Here is an 18,365-nt window from a genome sequence, read left to right as displayed (position 1 = left end):
CATCATAGTGTCAGGTCGCACCACTCATCATCGGAAAAGCATTGCGTATGGTATATTTTGTATACCCACTCTTTTCACCTGCGTGTGTCAATCAATCTGAAAGTGTGCCCATTGAGCGACACGAGAGAGCGATTATCATTGGCGAGTTGGGCAAGAAGGGGTGGGACGTGAGAGAATGCCCTTCCCGGTTGGACAAGAGAGAGTGGCTCACGCAAGTGTCAAAGAGACTCTTCCAAGTTCCGAAATTGGATGCATTCAATTAATTTGGCAGAAAGGGATTGATACACGATTGAGATTTATAAGGAAAACATCGCGTTCAGAGGTAATTGGAGTAGAAAATGTAATGTTACTTTGTGTTCTTGTTACCATTTTGTCGTTAGATGTTAGTGTTTCCTGGTTCTCGACAGAAACAGTAACTATATGGATTTTCGGTGGACGGGATTAAAGTTTTCCATAGTAGGTTGGCAGATAAAACCTGTTATCTTTAATTGAATAGTACATGTTTTTATAACAGATGTAGTAAAGTTTCAGTATTCTTTAGTTCTATATTGTGTTACCACCGATGGTCACAATATTTCAATCGATTATGATTTTTTTTCCATGGTTCATCAGTGGAGATGCCGTGTGACAGTTGTTGACATTTCAGAGTACACACCTTTGTCGACACAGATGGCTAACATGCAAATTAGGTGTCAGGGAGCTTAGGTTGAACACTTGTTTAAACATTTTACAGCCTAGCATCGACTAGACAAGGCCAGCAGTGTAGCGTTGTGACCATTTTTGGTCATTTTCTTTCGCCGAGACTCAGATAAAGATATATAACAGGCTGTTGGCACACAGACTGAAGAAGCATGTGACAACGCAAAAATAAATGTAATTTCAGATGAAAGAGTGAGAGAAACTCGTTTCAAAGCACATCCTTCTCTATTACCCAGGACTATTTAAGCAAATATAAAGAGGATACAGTGCAGTTTGCAGTGGACGCCTGTATAGGCCAAGTGTGCTACCACTGGCGCCGAACCGTTTGTTAATTTGTGAAGTTGATGGGTCAAGAGTGTGTCTCAGAAGATCGCTACTCTGTCGAGAGCTCCATGGCTGCCAAATGAAAACACCACTTCAAAGGTTTTGTCTAGAAGGGATACAGTTTTAGTCTAAATGTACTTTCCTTAGCAGGTTTAAGATAATTTAGGCGAATGAAAATAGCAGGTTAGGTGAACTAGGTTAAGATTAGGAGAAGGTTTAGGAGTTAGTTAAAATGCAACTTTTGACTTCAATTTGACAAAAGCTGTATCCCTTCTAGACATGACCCACTTCAGAGAGCGAGTATGGAAGAATGAGGGCATCTTTCATTGACACATTTTTTACAAATGTTTTTTTTCTTTAAACAAGCTATGTTTATTTTATATTGAATTCTAGGCTACTTGCTATAGGTCTAGAGAACATTTGACTATTTACAGTGGCTATTTTAACATGTACATCTTGGTGGGGCAAAATATATATATATATATATATATATATATATATATATATATATAATCTCAACAATACATTAATTGCACTATAGTGGTGACAAATAGTGCTTTCTTTTCAGCACCATGGAATGAATCCTTACCACTGCTACACCTGGCTATCAGCGGAGTCTTGTCTGGCAGCGACAGTTAATTCAGCCTCATTTACTGTCTTTTATAAAGACATAGCTGATTTGGCAGACTTGCTTAAGGATCAGCGCCCCGTCAACGGGACAGTTGTAAATCATGCAGCGAATTATGTCAAGAACGCAGATTTTAGAGAAAAAACAAATGTCGGTACATTTTTTTATTTATTACACCTGTTATTTAACCGGATAGACGAGTCGGGTACAAGTTCTCATTTACAACTGCGACCTGGCCAAGATAAAGCAAAGCAGTGCGACACCAAACAACAAAGTGTTACACATGGAATAAACAAACGTACAGTCAATAATACAATAGAAAAGGTTTTGATACAGTGTGTGCAAATGAGGTAGGATAAGGGAGGTAAGGCAATAAATTGGCCATAGTGGCAAAATAATTACAATATAGCAATTAAACACTGAAATGATAGATGTGCAGAAGATGAGTGTGCAAGTAGAGATACTGGGGTGCAAAGGAGCAAAATAAATAACAGAATGGGGCTGAGGTAGTTGGATGGCCTATTTACAGATGGGCTATGTACTGGTGCAGTGATCTGTGAGCTGCTCTGACAGCTGGTGCTTAAAGTTAGTGAGGGAGATATGAGTCGCCAGCTTTAGTGATAAAAAAAATAAATAAATTGCAGTTAATTCTAGTCATTGGCAGCAGCGAACTGGAAGGAAAGGCGGCCAAAGAGGAATTTGCTTTGGGGGTGACCAGTGAAATATAACTGCTGGAGCGCCTGCTATGGGTGGGTGCTGCTATGGTGACCAGTGAGCTGAGATAAGGTGGGGCTTTACCTAGCAGAGACTTGTAGATGACCTGGAGCCAGTGGGTTTGGAGACGAATATGAAGTGAGGGCCAGCCAACGAGAGCATACAGGTCGCAGTGGTGGGTATTATATGGGCTTTTGGTGACAAAACGGATGGCACTGTGATAGACTGCATCCAATTTGCTGAGTGGAGTGTTGGAGGCTATTTTGTAAATGACATCGCTGAAGTCGAGGATCGGTAGGGTGGTCAGTTTTACGAGGGTATGTTTGGCAGCATGAGTGAAGAATTATTTTTTGCGAAATAGGAAGCCGATTCTAGATTTAATTTTGGATTTGATATGCTTAATGTGAGTCTGGAAGGAGAGTTTACAGTCTAACCAGACACCTAAGTATTTGTAGTTGTCCACATATTCTAAGTCACGACCGTCCAGAGTAGTGATGCTGGACGGGCGGGCAGGTGTGGACAGCGATCGGTTGAAGAGCATACATTTAGTTTTACTTGCAGTTGGAGGCCAAGGAGAGTTTAGTTAACAGTGTCCAAAGAAGGGCCAGAGGTATACAGAATAAGTGTCTTATATTGGCTGAAAGCTTAAATCCTTGTTAATATAACTGCACTGTCCAATTTACAGTACCTATTACTGCAGAAAAATGGCATGCTATTGTTTGAGGAGAGCTCCTAACAACAAAATGTTTTTTACTGCGATAGGTTTGATAAATTCAAGGTGAAATGTGTACTTACATTCTGAAATCTTGCTCTGATTTATCATCCAAAGGGTCCCAGAGATAACATGAAGTGTCGTTTTGTTAGATAAAATCCTTTTTCATATCCTAAAAAGGTCCATATAGCATGCACGATCAATTTTGTATTTCCACTCGTTCAATTTGCAAAGAAAGGAATCTGTGAAAATCTCACCCTAAACGTTGTTTGAACGAGTCAAATCACGTTCATATGTACAACATTACTTTCTTAGCTATAGTATACATATCTCCCTGGAATATTACATTTTATGCAGCAGCATACAATACATTGTTGGACTCACCGTGTTGTGCTCACTTGAACAGGAAGGTGACGCAGCGGTCCTTCGTGGGCAATTTCTGTCATCAAACTTTGTCATCAAAGTCTGGCATTCTCTAGATTTATGGTGCTTTCAAGACAACTGGGAACTCAGGGAGGGGGGGAGGGAACAAGGTGAGCTCTAGAAAGAGGCCCAAGTCCCGACTTGTTATTTAGAGTTGGATGACCGCTCAAAATGTATTTTCCCAGTCCGAGCTCTTTTTTTTACGTGTTCCCAGTTGTCTGGAACTCACTGAGGTCTGAGATTTCCCAGTTCCGGGTTTCCAGTTGTCTGGAACTCACTGAGGTCTGAGATTTCCCAGTTCCGGGTTTCCAGTTGTTTTGAATGCTGTAGAAGTCTGGGTTGACAGCATGGCTAATGTATTCACCCTTTTGTGGCCCATGGTGTTGAATGTTTATCCTTTAAGCTTGGAAAAGAGACCCTTAAACCCAGACTTGGACTACACACCCCCTCCACTGAATAGAAGGCTAGTGATTGCAAAGGAATGTTTGCAGTTATCTACTGATTCCTTTCAAACCACTCATTGTTGAATTTGAAATGTCTAACTTGTTGTGTAATGTTTATGTCCAATTGCCAATGAGCAACGATACATTTTATGTATAATTTCTCTTCATATGACAAGTATTGAAAGGATTTGCCAGTAGATTGTTGACTTGGTTCATGATTTTGACTGCTAGCTAGGACTTTGAAATGTTGACATGATCAGTCCAATCAAAGTTTCAGTAGATATGTGATTTGACCACATTTTATCTATGGATAAAGACCTTGAGCCTTCTTGGATGGGCACCCAAGGGACTTGAATTTTCAAGCTCTACCTGTAGATTTTGCGGTGACTTAGTGTCCCCATGAGACACCTGCTTTTTGGAGCTGCCTTAAGAAAGCAAAAAAGAGACTGTATGCGGCTTTATTAACTCAATGATTGTTTGCAAACTGACATTAATGCCAAAATAACATGCAAAAAAAATACAAATAACACATACAGTGGGGCAAAAAGGTATGTAGTCGGCCACCAATTGTGCAAGTTATCCACTTAAAAAGATGAGAGGCCTGTAATGTTCATCATAGGTACACTTCAACTATGACCGACAAAATGAGGGAAAAAAATCCAGAAAATCACATTGTAGGATTTTTAATGAATTTATTTGCAAATGATGGTGGAAAATAAACTTTTGTTATTGACCAAATACTTATCTCAATACTTTGTTATATACCCTTTGTTGGCAATGACAGAGGTCAAACGTTTTCTGTAAGTCTTCACAAGGTTTTCACAGACTGTTGCTGGTATTTTGGCCCATTCCTCCATGCAGATGTCCTCTAGAGCAGTGATGTTTTGGGGCTGTTGCTGGGCAACACGGACTTTCAACTCCCTCCAAAGATTTTCTATGGGGTTGAGATCTATAGACTGGCTAGGCCACTCCAGGACCTTGAAATGCTTCTTACGAAGCCACTCCTTCATTGCCCCGGCGGTGTGTTTGGGATCATTGTCATGCTGAAAGGCCCAGCCACGTTTCATCTTCAATGTTTTCACTCAAAATCTCACGATACATGGCCCCATTCATTCTTTCCTTTACACGGATCAGTCGTCCCGGTCCCTTTGCAGAAAAACAACCCCAAAGCATGATGTTTCCACCCCCATGCTTCACAGTTTGTATGGTGTTCTTTGGATGCAACTCAGCATTCTTTGTCCTCCAAACACGACGAGTTGAGTTTTTACCAAAAAGTTCTATTTTGGTTTCATCTGACCATATGACATTCTCCCAATCTTCTTCTGGATCATCCAAATGCTCTCTAGCAAACTTCAGACGGGCCTGGACATGTACTGGCTTAAGCAGGGGGACACGTCTAACACTGCAGGATTTGAGTCCCTGGCGGTGTAGTGTGTTACTGATGGTAGGCTTTGTTACTTTGGTCCCAGCTCTCTGCAGGTCATTCACTAGGTTCCCCCGTGTGGTTCTGGGATTTTTGCTCACCGTTCTTGTGATCATTTTGACCCCACGGGGTGAGATCTTGCATGGAGCCCCAGATCGAGGGAGATTATCAGTGGTCTTGTTTGTCTTCCATTTCCTAATAATTGCTCCCACAGTTGATTTCTTCAAACCAAGCTGCTTACCTATTGCAGATTCATTCTTCCCAGCCTGGTGCAGGTCTACAATTTTGTTTCTGGTGTCCTTTGACAGCTCTTTGGTCTTGGCCATAGTGGAGTTTGGAGTGTGACTGTTTGAGGTTGTGGACAGGTGTCTTTTATACTGATAACAAGTTCAAACAGGTGCCATTAATACAGGTAATGAGTGGAGGACAGAGGAGTCTCTTAAAGAAGAAGTTACAGGTCTGTGAGAGCCAGAAATCTTGCTTGTTTGTAGGTGACCAAATACTAATTTTCCACCATCATTTGCAAATAAATTCATTAAAAATCTTACAATGTGATTTTCTGGATTTTTTTTCTCATTTTGTCTGTCATAGTTGAAGTGTACCTATGATGAAAATTACAGGTCTCATCTTTTTAAGTGGGAGAACTTGCACAATTGGTGGCTGACTATATACTTTTTTGCCCCACTGTACATGTATTTTTTTAGCTCTGCCCTGAATGACGGGTCGCCACTGCCTCTTTAAATGATCCACAGTTAAGACAGTGACGCTCCTTCAGAATGCGTGTGCATGTTTGATTCACCAGGGCACTGTTCGCTCTTTCTGTCTTGGAATCTATCTCATTGGCTCTATATTTAGCTAGGCTAATATCTATATTTAAGTCATTCCGCGATATGCTCCACAATGCTCGTTGGCCCGAGGCGACGTTCAACAGGCCTCTCATGGGAAGAGCCTGATTAGAAGACCTAAATGACTGTGGGACAGAGAAGAGACATGGGGGACTAAAGTGTGTCATGCTGTGATCTGACAGAAGTGGCATGATTGAAGATGGTGTCAGACACAATGACAATAATAACCCGTGTAGCCTAAAAAGTCTAATTTAATAGAACATACTTTTGAAAGTAGACAGGACACCTTTTTTCTAGGCTTAAAATAAACATACTAATGCATGTATGCAGTTTATTCCGTCGTTTTAGAACTCTGTCCAGTATTTTCAGTCAGTTGGTTTCTGCCCCAGTAATTTCAGCCAGAGTGGAGGTGCCTCCTGCACTGCCTGGCCAGACATAGAATCACAATGACTAGAATGGACTAGTTCTCTAAAATCCACCATCTACCGACTGACAATAGAATTTGCCATTTTGTGCATGTGTAGTAGAACTTTGAGAAAGGCACAATTAAAAAAAGATTATGTGGTAGGCATCAATTAGTCGAACATTAAATAAATACTGGGCCTTCCTGCACCTAATATGGCTCCTGGTGTAGGCCAATCCACTGCTTCTTTGGGAATGTCTGTTCTACTAATTCTAATTCTACAATGGCCCGAGCCATAGTAACCCCTGTCTCTGCCAAAGCATGCGTCAGCCAGTCAGAATCCAGGGTAGCCACAATGCTAGCAACACACACTATACTACTAATGAAGGACTGAATGCACTCACAGGAGTGTGCACTTCATGTACACACACACACTTCCTGTGCATGTAAAAACAGAGGATGTAAATGGGGAGTTTAAGCAGCAGAATGAGGAGTGGAATAGTACTGTAGCATACTGATGCTGTAGGGCCTTCAGTAGCAGAATGAGGAGTAGAACAATACTGTAGCATACTGATGTTGTAGGGCCTTCAGTAACAGAATGAGGACAATACTGTAGCATACTGATGCTGTAGGGCCTTCAGTAGCAGAATGAGGACAGTACTGTAGCATACTGATGCTGTAGGGCCTTCAGTAGCAGAATGAGGAGTAGAACAATACTGTAGCATACTGATGTTGTAGGGCCTTCAGTAACAGAATGAGGACAATACTGTAGCATACTGATGCTGTAGGGCCTTCAGTAGCAGAATGAGGACAATACTGTAGCATACTGGTGCTGTAGGGCCTTCAGTAGCAGAATGAGGACAGTACTGTAGCATACTGATGCTGTAGGGCCTTCAGTAGCAGAATGAGGACAGTACTGTATCATACTGATGCTGTAGGGCCTTCAGTAGCAGAATGAGGACAGTACTGTAGCGTACTGATGCTGTAGGGCCTTCAGTAGCAGAATGAGGACAGTACTGTAAAATACTGATGCTGTAGAGCCTTCAGTAGCAGAATGAGGAGTGGATTTATGCAAGTCAACTATTCTTAATCTTAGGTCTTCTGAGATCTCTTTTGTTTGAGGCATGGTTCACTTCGGGCAATGCTTCTTGTGAATAGCAAACTCTAATTTTGTGAGGTTTTTTTTATAGGGCAAGGCAGCTCTAACCAATATCTCCAATCTCGTCTCAGTGATTGGACTCCAGGTTAGTTGACTCCTGACTCAAATGAGCTTTTGGAGAAGTCATTAGCCTAGGGGTTCACAGACTTTTCAAACCTACACTTTGAATGTTTAAATGATGTATTCAATATAGACAAGAACAATACAATTTGTTATCAGTTTAAGCACACTGTGTTTGTCTTGTTGTGACAGATGAAGATCAGATCAAATGTTATGACTAATTTATACAGAAATCCAGGTAAATCCAAAGGGTTCACATACTTTTTCTTGCCAATATGTTTGACTAAAATAATCATTTCAAACCTTGCTTACCTTTGTGTACAACCACGTGTCTCTCTGTTATGCATGGGAATCCTTACAACAGACTTATTGAATTAATCTCTTGGAGCTGATTTCCTGGTGTTTTTACAGTCTTTTTAGTATCTGTACATAAAGTCTATAGCAACACTATTCAGGCCCTGGGGGCCTCTCTGCAGTACTGCTGCCTTTCTCCTCTCCCTCTGGCCCTTACTCTATCAATCTAATGTAATCGCCCATGACAGGCTCACACTTGGTTTCCCAGGTTTAAATCAGTCGAAAGAAAGAATGAAAACCAGAACTGTGGACCTTGAGGCCAGGATTTCAATATTACTTAGGCCTATCTATAGCCTGTGCTGAAGTACTGTGTTTGACTTACAGGTGCTGGTCAGAGCCACGAGGGGGCAATGTCTGACAGCAGTGGTGCTGCCAACAGCAGTAGCTGGACTGTCCTCACAGCTGAGGTACGCTCTCTTTACACTTTAGTGTGTGTGTGTGTGTGTGTGTGTGTGAACTGCAGAGTTTACAAAAGTTTGAGTTTTGAACATTTGTTTTTCAAATGGGATTAATGTGTCACCATATGGGTCAATTAAATAATGTGTGTGTCTCAGGAGACTGTTGCTGAGACACTGAGGCCTGTAGCGGAAGGAACAGAACACCATGAAGATACACCCAGTCATACTGCTGCGGAGACACCTACAGGTACACCCAGTCATACTGCTGCGGAGACACCTACAGGTACACCCAGTCATACTGCTGCGGAGACACCTACAGGTACACCCAGTCATACTGCTGCGGGGAAACCTACAGGTACACCCAGTCATACTGCTGCGGAGACACCTACAGGTACACCCAGTCATACTGCTGCGGGGAAACCTACAGGTACACCCAGTCATACTGCTGCGGGGAAACCTACAGGTACACCCAGTCATACTGCTGCGGAGACACCTACAGGTACACCCAGTCATACTGCTGTGGAGACACCTACAGGTACACCCAGTCATACTGCTGCGGAGAAACCTACAGGTACACCCAGTCATACTGCTGCGGAGAAACCTACAGGTACACCCAGTCATACTGCTGCGGGGAAACCTACAGGTACACCCAGTCATACTGCTGCGGGGAAACCTACAGGTACACCCAGTCATACTGCTGCGGGGAAACCTACAGGTACACCCAGTCATACTGCTGCGGGGAAACCTACAGGTACACCCAAAAGTATTGGACATGTTTTGGCTCTGTACTCCAGCACTTTGGATTTGAAATGAGGTTAAAGTGCAGACTCAAGCTTTGATTTGAGGGTATTTTCATACATATTGGGTGAACTGTGTAGAAATAACAGCACTTGTTGTACCCCTAGTATAGGGAACAAATTAACTTCTCTATTAAAGTAGTCAAACGTTTAGTATTACATAAAGCGTGAGACTTGTTGGATCCATTTACTGTTTGTTTTGGTTGTGTTTCAGATTATTTTTTGCCCAATAGAAATGAATGGCAAATGAATGGATTGTATAATTTTTGGGTCACTTTTATTGTAAAATAAGAATATAAAATGTTTATAAACACTTCTACATTAATGTCGGAGCTGCCAAGATTACGGATTGTCCTGAATGAATTGTGAATAATGATGAGTGAGAAAGTTAGATGATCAAATACCCCCCAAAAAAATGCTAACCTCCCCTGTTATTGTAATGGTGAGAGATTAGCATGTCGTGGGGGTATGATATAAAATGCTAACCTCTCCTGTTATTGTAATGGTGAGAGATTAGCATGTCGTGGGGGTATAATATCTGTGTCTAACTTTCTGACTCCTCATTATTCAGGACTATCCATAATCATGGTAGCATCCACATTCATGTAGAAGTGTTTTGAAGTGTTTTATTTATAATAAAAGTGACTACAAAATGACACTACATTATTTACCATTCATTTCCATTGGGCACAACATAATATGAAACACAACCAGAACAAACTGCAAATGCATCCAACAAGTTTGTATAGTAACACGCTTACTGCAATCATTGTGTGCTAGGAATATGGTACCAAATACTAAACTTTAGACTAATTTAATACACATAACAAATTAATTTGTCCCAGCACTTTTGGTCCCCTAAAATGTGAGGACTATGTACAAAAAGTTCTGTAATTTCTCAATGGTATGGATGAATATACCCTCATTAAAGTTGAGTCTGTACTTTAACCTCAGTCACCGTATCATTTCAAATCCAAAGTGCCGGAGTACAGAGCCAAAACAACAACAACAAATGCACTGTCCCAATACTTTCGGAGTGGCTTCCTCCCCCCCAGTCTGAGGTCCTGAGCACTCTGCAGCAGGTTGTCATCAAGGATCTCGCTGTACTTTGCTCCGTTCATCTTTCCCTCGATCCTGACTAGTTTCCCAGTCCCTGCAGCTGAAAAACATCACCACAGCATCATGCTGCCACCAACATGCTTCACCATAGGGATGGTGCCAGGTTTCCTCCAGACATGATGCTTGGTATTCAGGCCAAAGAGTTCAATCTTGGTTTCATCAGACCAGAGAATCTTGTTTCTCATGGTCTGCGAGTCCTTCAGGTGCCTTTTGGCAAATTTCAATTTGGCTGTCGTGTGCCTTTAACTGAGGAGTGGCTTACGTCTGGCCACTCTACCATAAAGGCCTGATTGGCGGAGTGCTGCAGAGATGGTTGTCCTTCTGGAAGGTTCTCCCATCTCCACAGAGGAACTATGGAGTGCTGTCAAAGTGACCATAGGGTTCTTGGTCACCTCCCTGACCCAGGCCCTTCTCCCCTGATTGCTCAGTTTGGCCGGGCAGCCAGTTCTAGGATGAGTCTTGGTGTTTCCAAACGTCTTCCATTTTAGAATTATGGAGTCCACTGTGTTCTTGAGGACCTTCATTGCTGCAGAATCTCCCTGTAGATTTTACGTTGACAGTGTCCCCATGAGTGACAGAAATCTGACCCAATCACGACCCAACTAGAGAACACTTCCAACCCCTTCGCTCTGTATTTTTCTCTGGCTGCCCCACCACCACAGAAAGCGCTGAGCCTGGCAAAAACACCTGCATTTTGGAGCTGCGTTACTCAAGAAATCTAAAAAGAGACCATGTTTGTATGCAGCTTTATTAACCCATTGTTTGCAAACTGATATGTGAAACGTATTAATGCCAAAATAACACACAAAACAGGTGGGGCTCTGCCCTGCCGTGAACGATGGGTAGCAACTGCAATAGTATAACCAACAGGCACTAATACTGTTATACTACTTAACCTCTAACATGTCTGTCTGTCTATCAGAGAGTAGGCCTGGGGAGGATGCTGTGTCTGCTGAAGAGTCTCACTCTGTGAAGCTACAGCAGGTTAGAGATCCATCTCTATTGACACCCCACCTAGGATCATATCTAGCTAGTGGAAACACTGACTGGTCTTGGACACTAACAGTTGTTTCACATCCATCCCCAGGAGACCCAGGAAACACAACCAGAGAGAGACAAGGATTACACCCCTGTTGTAGAGAGTCCCACCCATGACCTTCCTTTTGACCCTGCCTCTGACTCCACCCCTGCCCTTGACTCCACCTCTGCTAGTGTTGCTCCTCTGAGCTCTCTGTTAGAAGTCCCTGCCCCCACAGGGCTTGACTCAGATACACACAGCCAATCCAGAAGCCTCCCTGGGAACCCAGCCCCTCCCATCTCTGACCCTGATTCGTTCTCTGACTCCTACACCCACATTAGCTCCTCCCCCGACCTTGAAGAGCCCCCAGCCTTGCTGCTCAACACTGAGCCACCGGAAGAGGTGGGGCTTGTACAGGAAGCGGAGGGGTATATACAGGATGTGCATCATCATTATGAGGAGGGGCTTGGGAAGGAAGAGGAGGAGTCTGATCTGTCTAAGGTCAGGGCCAAAACAGGTGAGACACAAGGCATCTGTCTGGAGCACCGTAACAACATTAGCTTCACTGTCACTTCTCCTTAAAATGTAGTTTGTGTGAACTGTCCCTTTAACGTTAATGTTCAGTGGCTATAACTCCTCTCTTTCTCCCTGGGCCAGACTCCCATCTGGAGGTGGTGGGGGAGGAGGAGGAAGGGGTGTCTGGGGTGAGGAGGAGGAGGGGGTCTCTCCTGGCAGCTCTGGAGCGGATCGGGAGGAAGGAGGAGGAAGAGGAGGAGGAGGAGGATGAGTTCCGGATTCCGCAACAAAGAAAACAAGAAGAGACTGGTTTCTCTCTCAACAAGTGCATCCTGGGAGCTGTCATACTGCTGGGCCTCGGAACCATCTTCTTCTCAGGTGTGTGTGTCTGCAGTTTCTGTTACCATGGTAATATACAATATTGTTACCTTTAAGTGACCTGTGTACAACCTACACACGCCTGTATGTCACCTGTGCCTGTCTCTTCTCTTTGACGGTAACACGATGTGCTTCACATAATGATGAATGATTAGACTAAAGGGATTTGTCCCCCACATCACAGCTAGTCAGTAGTGTGTTGGTTGAAGTCGTGGTCGCAGATAAAGGTGTATCTGAGACTGTATTATGTCTACAGGTGTCTTCATGGACCTGGATGATGGTAGGGTGTGTGTGTGTGTGTGTGTGTGTGTGTGTGTTTCAGAGGAAAAGAGGAGTGTTATGCAATTAACACTCACATGCTTGGTTGACAGTGCTCTCCATGCTTTCCCAAGATGCACTGCTCTCTCTAGATCTACACTGTATATAATATTACTATTCAATGAATGTTAGAAATTGATATTCGCTTAATGATTGAGTTTTTTCCCCCTGTGTAACTGAAGGGTTACTTAGCCAATTACAAATGACAAGAGCACGTTGATAATGATAACGTGTGTGTGTGTGCATGCTGAGGGGGCTTTGTGCAGGTGAATGTTGCCTGCCCATCATGACACCATTTGAGTGTGTTTTGATGCATCATGTTGTTTCTCAATGCTTTGATGAGGAAGCTCCTGACATGCACTGATGCACTGTGTTGCATTCCATCCTCGTGTGTTGTTGTCATGGTGATAGTGCATCCTAGTGTTTGTGTGTAGAGTGATGTGCATTGTCCCCAATGATATATGTATTATGTGATATGTCTGGGGTTGTCTCCATTGTCTTTATGATGCATTATACTTGTTATAACTGTGATATAATGCATTGTAACATTCTGTGTCAGTCTTGTGATGCGTTATAACAGCTGTTGTCCTTCCAGAGGGGGACTATGATGCCAGGGAGCTGAGAGAAACAGAGGTGGTGGGAAAACAGGTCGGCCTCTTTCTATCTTATCCCCTCTAACTTCAACATTCAAATGGTAGTGTGTGTGTGTGTGTGTGTGTGTGTGTGTGTGTGTGTGTGTGTGTAATGATTGTCTGTGTGTGTGTTATCAAAGGAATGGCTGAATCCTGAGGTTCCTCTTCCACCACCTGTAGAAGTTGACCGTACAGACCAACTGAATAAACTGGCTAAAGAAGACCCACGGATAGCTGTACTGCAAGCCCAACTCCTGGTAGGCCCCTCGCTGTGTGTCTCTCTCTCTCTTCCTCTCCCCCTCTCTCTTTCTTTCTGACCTAATGTACAACTCTGTGTGTGTGTGTGTGTGTGTGTGTGTGTGTGTGTGTGTGTGTGTGCTGCCTATATTCTCAAGGGGTCCTCTTTGGTGTGTTTTTAAAAAAATCAGGCACAGAAAGAGGAGCTAAAAGTAGCACAGAAGGAGGCGGAGGATGGAGGGAAGGAGAGAAAGAAGAGGGAGGAGGTGGAGAAGGAGCACGGTAGGCTGAAGAAAGAGATGATGTCGCTCCCTGTCCTTCAGAAGGAGAACGAGAGGATGAAGAGAGAGCTGGAGTCTGTTCCTGTCTTACAGAAGGATCTAGAGACACTCAGAGCCACAGTGACTGAACTAAAACACAGCACAGGTACTAAGGTGTAGACCTGGCTTCAAATACTATTTAAAATCATTTACAATACTGTACTTTAGCTGGGGTTGATTGAGAATGCATGGCACAATACAATTGTCTTAACTGCAAGCCCCTAAAGTAATTGGAAGATTTCCAGTAGTATTTGAACCCACAGGTCTGTGTAGGAGAGAGGGAGGGGAGTAGGGAATGTGTAGGAGAGAGGGAGGGGAGTAGGGAATGTGTAGGAGAGAGGGAGGGGAGAGGGAGGGGAGTAGGGAATGTGTAGGAGAGAGGGAGGGGAGTAGGGAATGTGTAGGAGAGAGGGAGGGGAGTAGGGAATGTGTAGGAGAGGGGGAGGGGAGTAGGGAATGTGTAGGAGAGAGGGAGGGGACAAGGGGAAAGCGCTAGCTAGTGACTCTAATAGCCACAGTGACTGATCTAACACACACACACATGCAACCAAACACAAAAATATCTAATTCTCTTAATTTCTTTCCGTAGCCAAGGATGCAGCTCCACCTCCAGTCTCTGCCTCTGTCCTGCCCCCCTCTGGCCAAGCTGGGGATGACAGCCAGAACACAGCAGGAACGATGGAGAGTGAGGGCAAGAAACCAGGGAAGGGAGTGAAAAAAGAGTTGAAGGAAGAGGAGACGGGTTGGAATAAGGGAGGGAAGACGGATTGGAATAAGGGAGGGAAGACGGATTGGAATAAGGGAGGGAAGACGGATTGGAATAAGAGGGAAGACGGATTGGAATAAGGGAGGGAAGACGGATTGGAATAAGGGAGGGAAGACGGATTGGAATAAGGGAGGGAAGACGGATTGGAATAAGGGAGGGAAGACGGATTGGAATAAGGGAGGGAAGACGGATTGGAATAAGGGAGGGAAGACGGATTGGAATAAGGGAGGGAAGACGGATTGGAATAAGGGAGGGAAGACGGATTGGAATAAGGGAGGGAAGACGGATTGGAATAAGGGAGGGAAGACGGATTGGAATAAGGGAGGGAAGAAGGATTATAAGGTTGAAAAGGAGTGGAGAAGTGGAAAATATGACCAGGAGAAAGAAGGAAAAGAGGAGAAAGGGTGGAAGAAGAAAGAAGACAAGAAGGGAGAATGGAAGAAAGACAAATCTAGCAGAGGGAATGAGGGCAAACCATGGAAGGACAGAGGAAACAAGATGGAATGGAAGGAGAAGAGTGAGAAAAAAGACTGGAAGGTGGAGAAAGATTGGAAAAAGGAAACACCTGAAAGATGGAGTGATAGCAAGGAGTGGAAGAAAGGCAAGGATGAGTGGAAGGGAAAAGAGGAGACCAATCAAAAGAAAGGAGGTTGGGTTGAGGGCAGGGATGAGTGGAAGGGAGAGAAGAATGGAAAAGAGGAGACCAATCAAAAGAAAGGAGGTTGGGTTGAGGGCAGGGATGAGTGGAAGGGAGAGAAGAATGGAAAAGAGGAGACCAATCAAAGAAAAGGAGGTTGGAATGAGGGCCGGGATGAGTGGAAGGGAGAGAAGAATGGAAAAGAGGAGACCAATCAAAAGAAAGGAGGTTGGAATGAGGGCCGGGATGAGTGGAAGGGAGAGAAGAATGGAAAAGAGGACAACAATCGAAGAAAAGGAGGTTGGAATGAGGGCCGGGATGAGTGGAAGGGAGAGAAGAATGGAAAAGAGGAGACCAATCAAAAGAAAGGAGGTTGGAATGAGGGCTGGGATGAGTGGAAGGGAGAGAAGAATGGAAAAGAGGAGACCAATCAAAAGAAAGGAGGTTGGAATGAGGGCAGGGATGAGTGGAAGGGAGAGAAGAATGGAAAAGAGGAGACCAATCAAAAGAAAGGAGGTTGGAATGAGGGCCGGGATGAGTGGAAGGGAGAGAAGAATGGAAAAGAGGACAACAATCGAAGAAAAGGAGGTTGGAATGAGGGCAGGGATGAGTGGAAGGGAGAGAAGAATGGAAAAGAGGACAACAATCGAAGAAAAGGAGGTTGGAATGAGGGCTGGGATGAGTGGAAGGGAGAGAAGAATGGAAAAGAGGACAACAATCAAAGAAAAGGAGGTTGGAATGAGGGCTGGGATGAGTGGAAGGGAGAGAAGAATGGAAAAGAGGACAACAATCGAAGAAAAGGAGGTTGGAATGAGGGCTGGGATGAGTGGAAGGGAGAGAAGAATGGAAAAGAGGACAACAATCAAAGAAAAGGAGGTTGGAATGAGGGCCGGGATGAGTGGAAGGGAGGGGAGTGGAAGAACGACAAGGATGACTATAAGGACCTTGGCAAAGGATGGAAGGAGAGAGGAGAGAAAAGGGAGTGGAAGGGAGAGAAAGATTGGACAAAGAAAGACAGAAAGAAAGACGTCAGTAAAGAGTGGAAGAGTAAGGACAACAGGAGAGAAAATGAGTGGTCGGATGGAAATAGAAAGATGGAAGGATTGAAGGAGGAGAGAAACGGTGGGAACTGGAAAAAGGACCGGGGGAATGACAAGTACGAGAAGGACCACCACCACTACTACTCTAAGGAAGGGCAGAAAGAGTGGAGAAGGAGAGAAAAGGGCCCTCCCCAAACCCACCGAAGACCCCCCCTTGAGCAACCTGACTACTGGAGTTACCAGAGAGAACGACTGCAGCACAAACCCAACCCTCAAACCCACTGCAGTTCAGTGGAGGCCTGCGCCCAGGCAGAGGGGCTGCTCCCTGTCACCATGCCGGAGTTTGAGGCCCTGCTCCTGGGTTACCTGGTCAAGGCAGAGAGGGTGGGGATGGAGGCCTCCAAGAGGGAGGAGCTCAGTAAGCTAACCAAGGAGTTCTTCAGTGACGGAGTGTTCGTTCACGACCAGATGAGCTTCAAGGACTTTGTGGAGGATGTGGAGGACATCTTAGAGGATATGGTGGAGGATGAGGAGGTAGAGGAGGAGGTGGATGACTTTGAGGAAGAGGCAATGAACAGGTTTTCAGTTCCAGGGGGAGGAGAGAGGGAGAAGTGGAAGAAGGATAGTGGGAGAGGACGGGTGTAATGGAGTGAGAAAGGGAGTCAATGCATGTCAGGAGGAGTGGAAAGATAAAGGTGGAGGAAAATACATGGATGTGCTGCAAGGTAGAATTTAGGAGGAGCAACACGCATATATATATCTATCTACTGCTCCAAAAAATAAAGGGAACACTAAAATAACACATCCTAGATCTGAATGAATGAAATATTCTTATTAAATACTTTTTTCTTTACATAGTTGAATGTGCTGACAATAAAATCACACACAAATTATCCATGGAAATCAAATTTATCAACCCATGGAGGTCTGGATTTGGAGTCACTCAAAATTAAAGTGGAAAACCACACTACAGGCTGATCCAACTTTGATGTAATGTCCTTAAAACAAGTCAAAATGAGGCCCAGTAGTGTGTCTGGCCTCCACGTGCCTGTATGGCCTCCCTATAACGCCTGGGCATGCTCCTGATGAGATGGCAGATGGTCTCCTGAGGGATCTCCTCCCAGACCTGGTCTCAAGCATCTGCCAACTCCTGGAGAGTCTGTGGGGCAACGTGGCGTTGGTGGATGGAGCGAGACATGATGTCCCAGATGTGCTCAATTGGATTCAGGTCTGGGGAACGGGCAGGCCAGTCCATAGCATCAATGCCTTCCTCTTGCAGGAACTGCTGACACACTCCAGCCACATGAGGTCTAGCATTGTCTTGCATTCGGAGGAACCCAGGGCCAACCGCACCAGCATATGGTCTCACAATGGGTCTGAGGATCTCATCTCGGTACCTAATGGCAGTCAGGCTACCTCTGGCGAGCACATGGAGGGCTGTGCGGCCCCCCAAAGAAATGCCACCCCACACCATGACTGACCCACCGCCAAACCGGTCATGCTGGAGGATGTTGCAGGCAGCAGAACGTTCTCCACAGCGTCTCCAGACTCTGTCACGTCTGTCACATGTGCTCAGTGTGAACCTGCTTTCATCTGTGAAGAGCACAGGGCGCCAGTGGCGAATTTGCCAATCTTGGTGTTCTCTGGCAAATGCCAAACGTCCTGCACGGTGTTGGGCTGTAAGCACAACCCCCACCTGTGGACGTCGGGCCCTCATACCACCCTCATGGAGTCTGTTTCTGACCGTTTGAGCAGACACATGCACATTTGTGGCCTGCTGGAGGTCATTTTGCAGGGCTCTGGCAGTGCTCCTTCTGCTCCTCCTTGCACAAAGGCGGAGGTAGCGGTCCTGCTGCTGGGTTGTTGCCCTCCTACGGCCTCCTCCACATCTCCTGATGTACTGGCCTGTCTCCTGGTAGCGCCTCCATGCTCTGGACACTACGCTGACAGACACAGCAAACCGTCTTGCCACAGCTCGCATTGATGTGCCATCCTGGATGAG

The 18,365-nt window shown here is 44.7% G+C and overlaps 2 protein-coding genes across 5 annotated transcripts; both read left to right on the top strand.

Moving 5' to 3' along the window:
* Nucleotides 1-142: 142 nt before the first annotated feature.
* On the top strand, nucleotides 143-15,207 carry LOC112242615 (pre-B-cell leukemia transcription factor-interacting protein 1-like). 4 transcript variants are annotated; one of them, XM_042307241.1, is made up of 11 exons: nucleotides 143-322; nucleotides 8,512-8,594; nucleotides 8,742-8,832; nucleotides 11,424-11,485; nucleotides 11,589-12,036; nucleotides 12,177-12,413; nucleotides 12,670-12,693; nucleotides 13,327-13,379; nucleotides 13,504-13,620; nucleotides 13,792-13,882; nucleotides 14,510-15,207. In XM_042307241.1, the coding sequence occupies exons 2-11, from the start codon at nucleotides 8,538-8,540 to the stop codon at nucleotides 14,764-14,766; spliced, it is 1,437 nt and encodes a 478-aa protein (XP_042163175.1). In that variant the 5' UTR covers nucleotides 143-322; nucleotides 8,512-8,537; the 3' UTR covers nucleotides 14,767-15,207. The 4 variants fall into 4 exon arrangements, with proteins under 4 accessions (XP_042163175.1, XP_042163170.1, XP_042163166.1 ...); XM_042307232.1 differs by having other exon boundaries at nucleotides 150-322; nucleotides 13,792-14,026; XM_042307236.1 differs by lacking the exon at nucleotides 12,670-12,693 and having other exon boundaries at nucleotides 149-322; nucleotides 13,792-14,026.
* On the top strand, nucleotides 14,779-17,237 carry LOC121841072 (bifunctional endo-1,4-beta-xylanase XylA-like). Its single transcript, XM_042307226.1, has 2 exons — nucleotides 14,779-15,340; nucleotides 15,413-17,237. The coding sequence occupies exons 1-2, from the start codon at nucleotides 15,185-15,187 to the stop codon at nucleotides 17,006-17,008; spliced, it is 1,752 nt and encodes a 583-aa protein (XP_042163160.1). The 5' UTR covers nucleotides 14,779-15,184; the 3' UTR covers nucleotides 17,009-17,237.
* The last annotated feature ends 1,128 nt before the right edge of the window (nucleotides 17,238-18,365 follow it).

Source organism: Oncorhynchus tshawytscha, linkage group LG03, assembly GCF_018296145.1.
Source record: "Oncorhynchus tshawytscha isolate Ot180627B linkage group LG03, Otsh_v2.0, whole genome shotgun sequence".
In the NCBI taxonomy this organism is placed as follows: domain Eukaryota; kingdom Metazoa; phylum Chordata; class Actinopteri; order Salmoniformes; family Salmonidae; genus Oncorhynchus; species Oncorhynchus tshawytscha.
This window is presented reverse-complemented; position numbering and strand designations above follow the sequence as displayed.

What these genes read in the sequence shown, in the direction of transcription:
- LOC112242615 (XM_042307232.1), top strand. Translation starts at nt 8,538, where the DNA reads ATGTCTGACAGCAGTGGTGCTGCCAACAGCAGTAGCTGGACTGTCCTC. An exon ending in TGCTGCGGAGACACCTACAG is followed by an intron (nt 8,833 to 11,423) that starts GTACACCCAGTC and finishes TCTGTCTATCAG; the next exon opens with AGAGTAGGCCTGGGGAGGAT. An exon ending in ACTCTGTGAAGCTACAGCAG is followed by an intron (nt 11,486 to 11,588) that starts GTTAGAGATCCA and finishes ATCCATCCCCAG; the next exon opens with GAGACCCAGGAAACACAACC.
- LOC121841072 (XM_042307226.1), top strand. Translation starts at nt 15,185, where the DNA reads ATGGAATGGAAGGAGAAGAGTGAGAAAAAAGACTGGAAGGTGGAGAAA. An exon ending in ATCAAAAGAAAGGAGGTTGG is followed by an intron (nt 15,341 to 15,412) that starts GTTGAGGGCAGG and finishes AAAGGAGGTTGG; the next exon opens with GTTGAGGGCAGGGATGAGTG.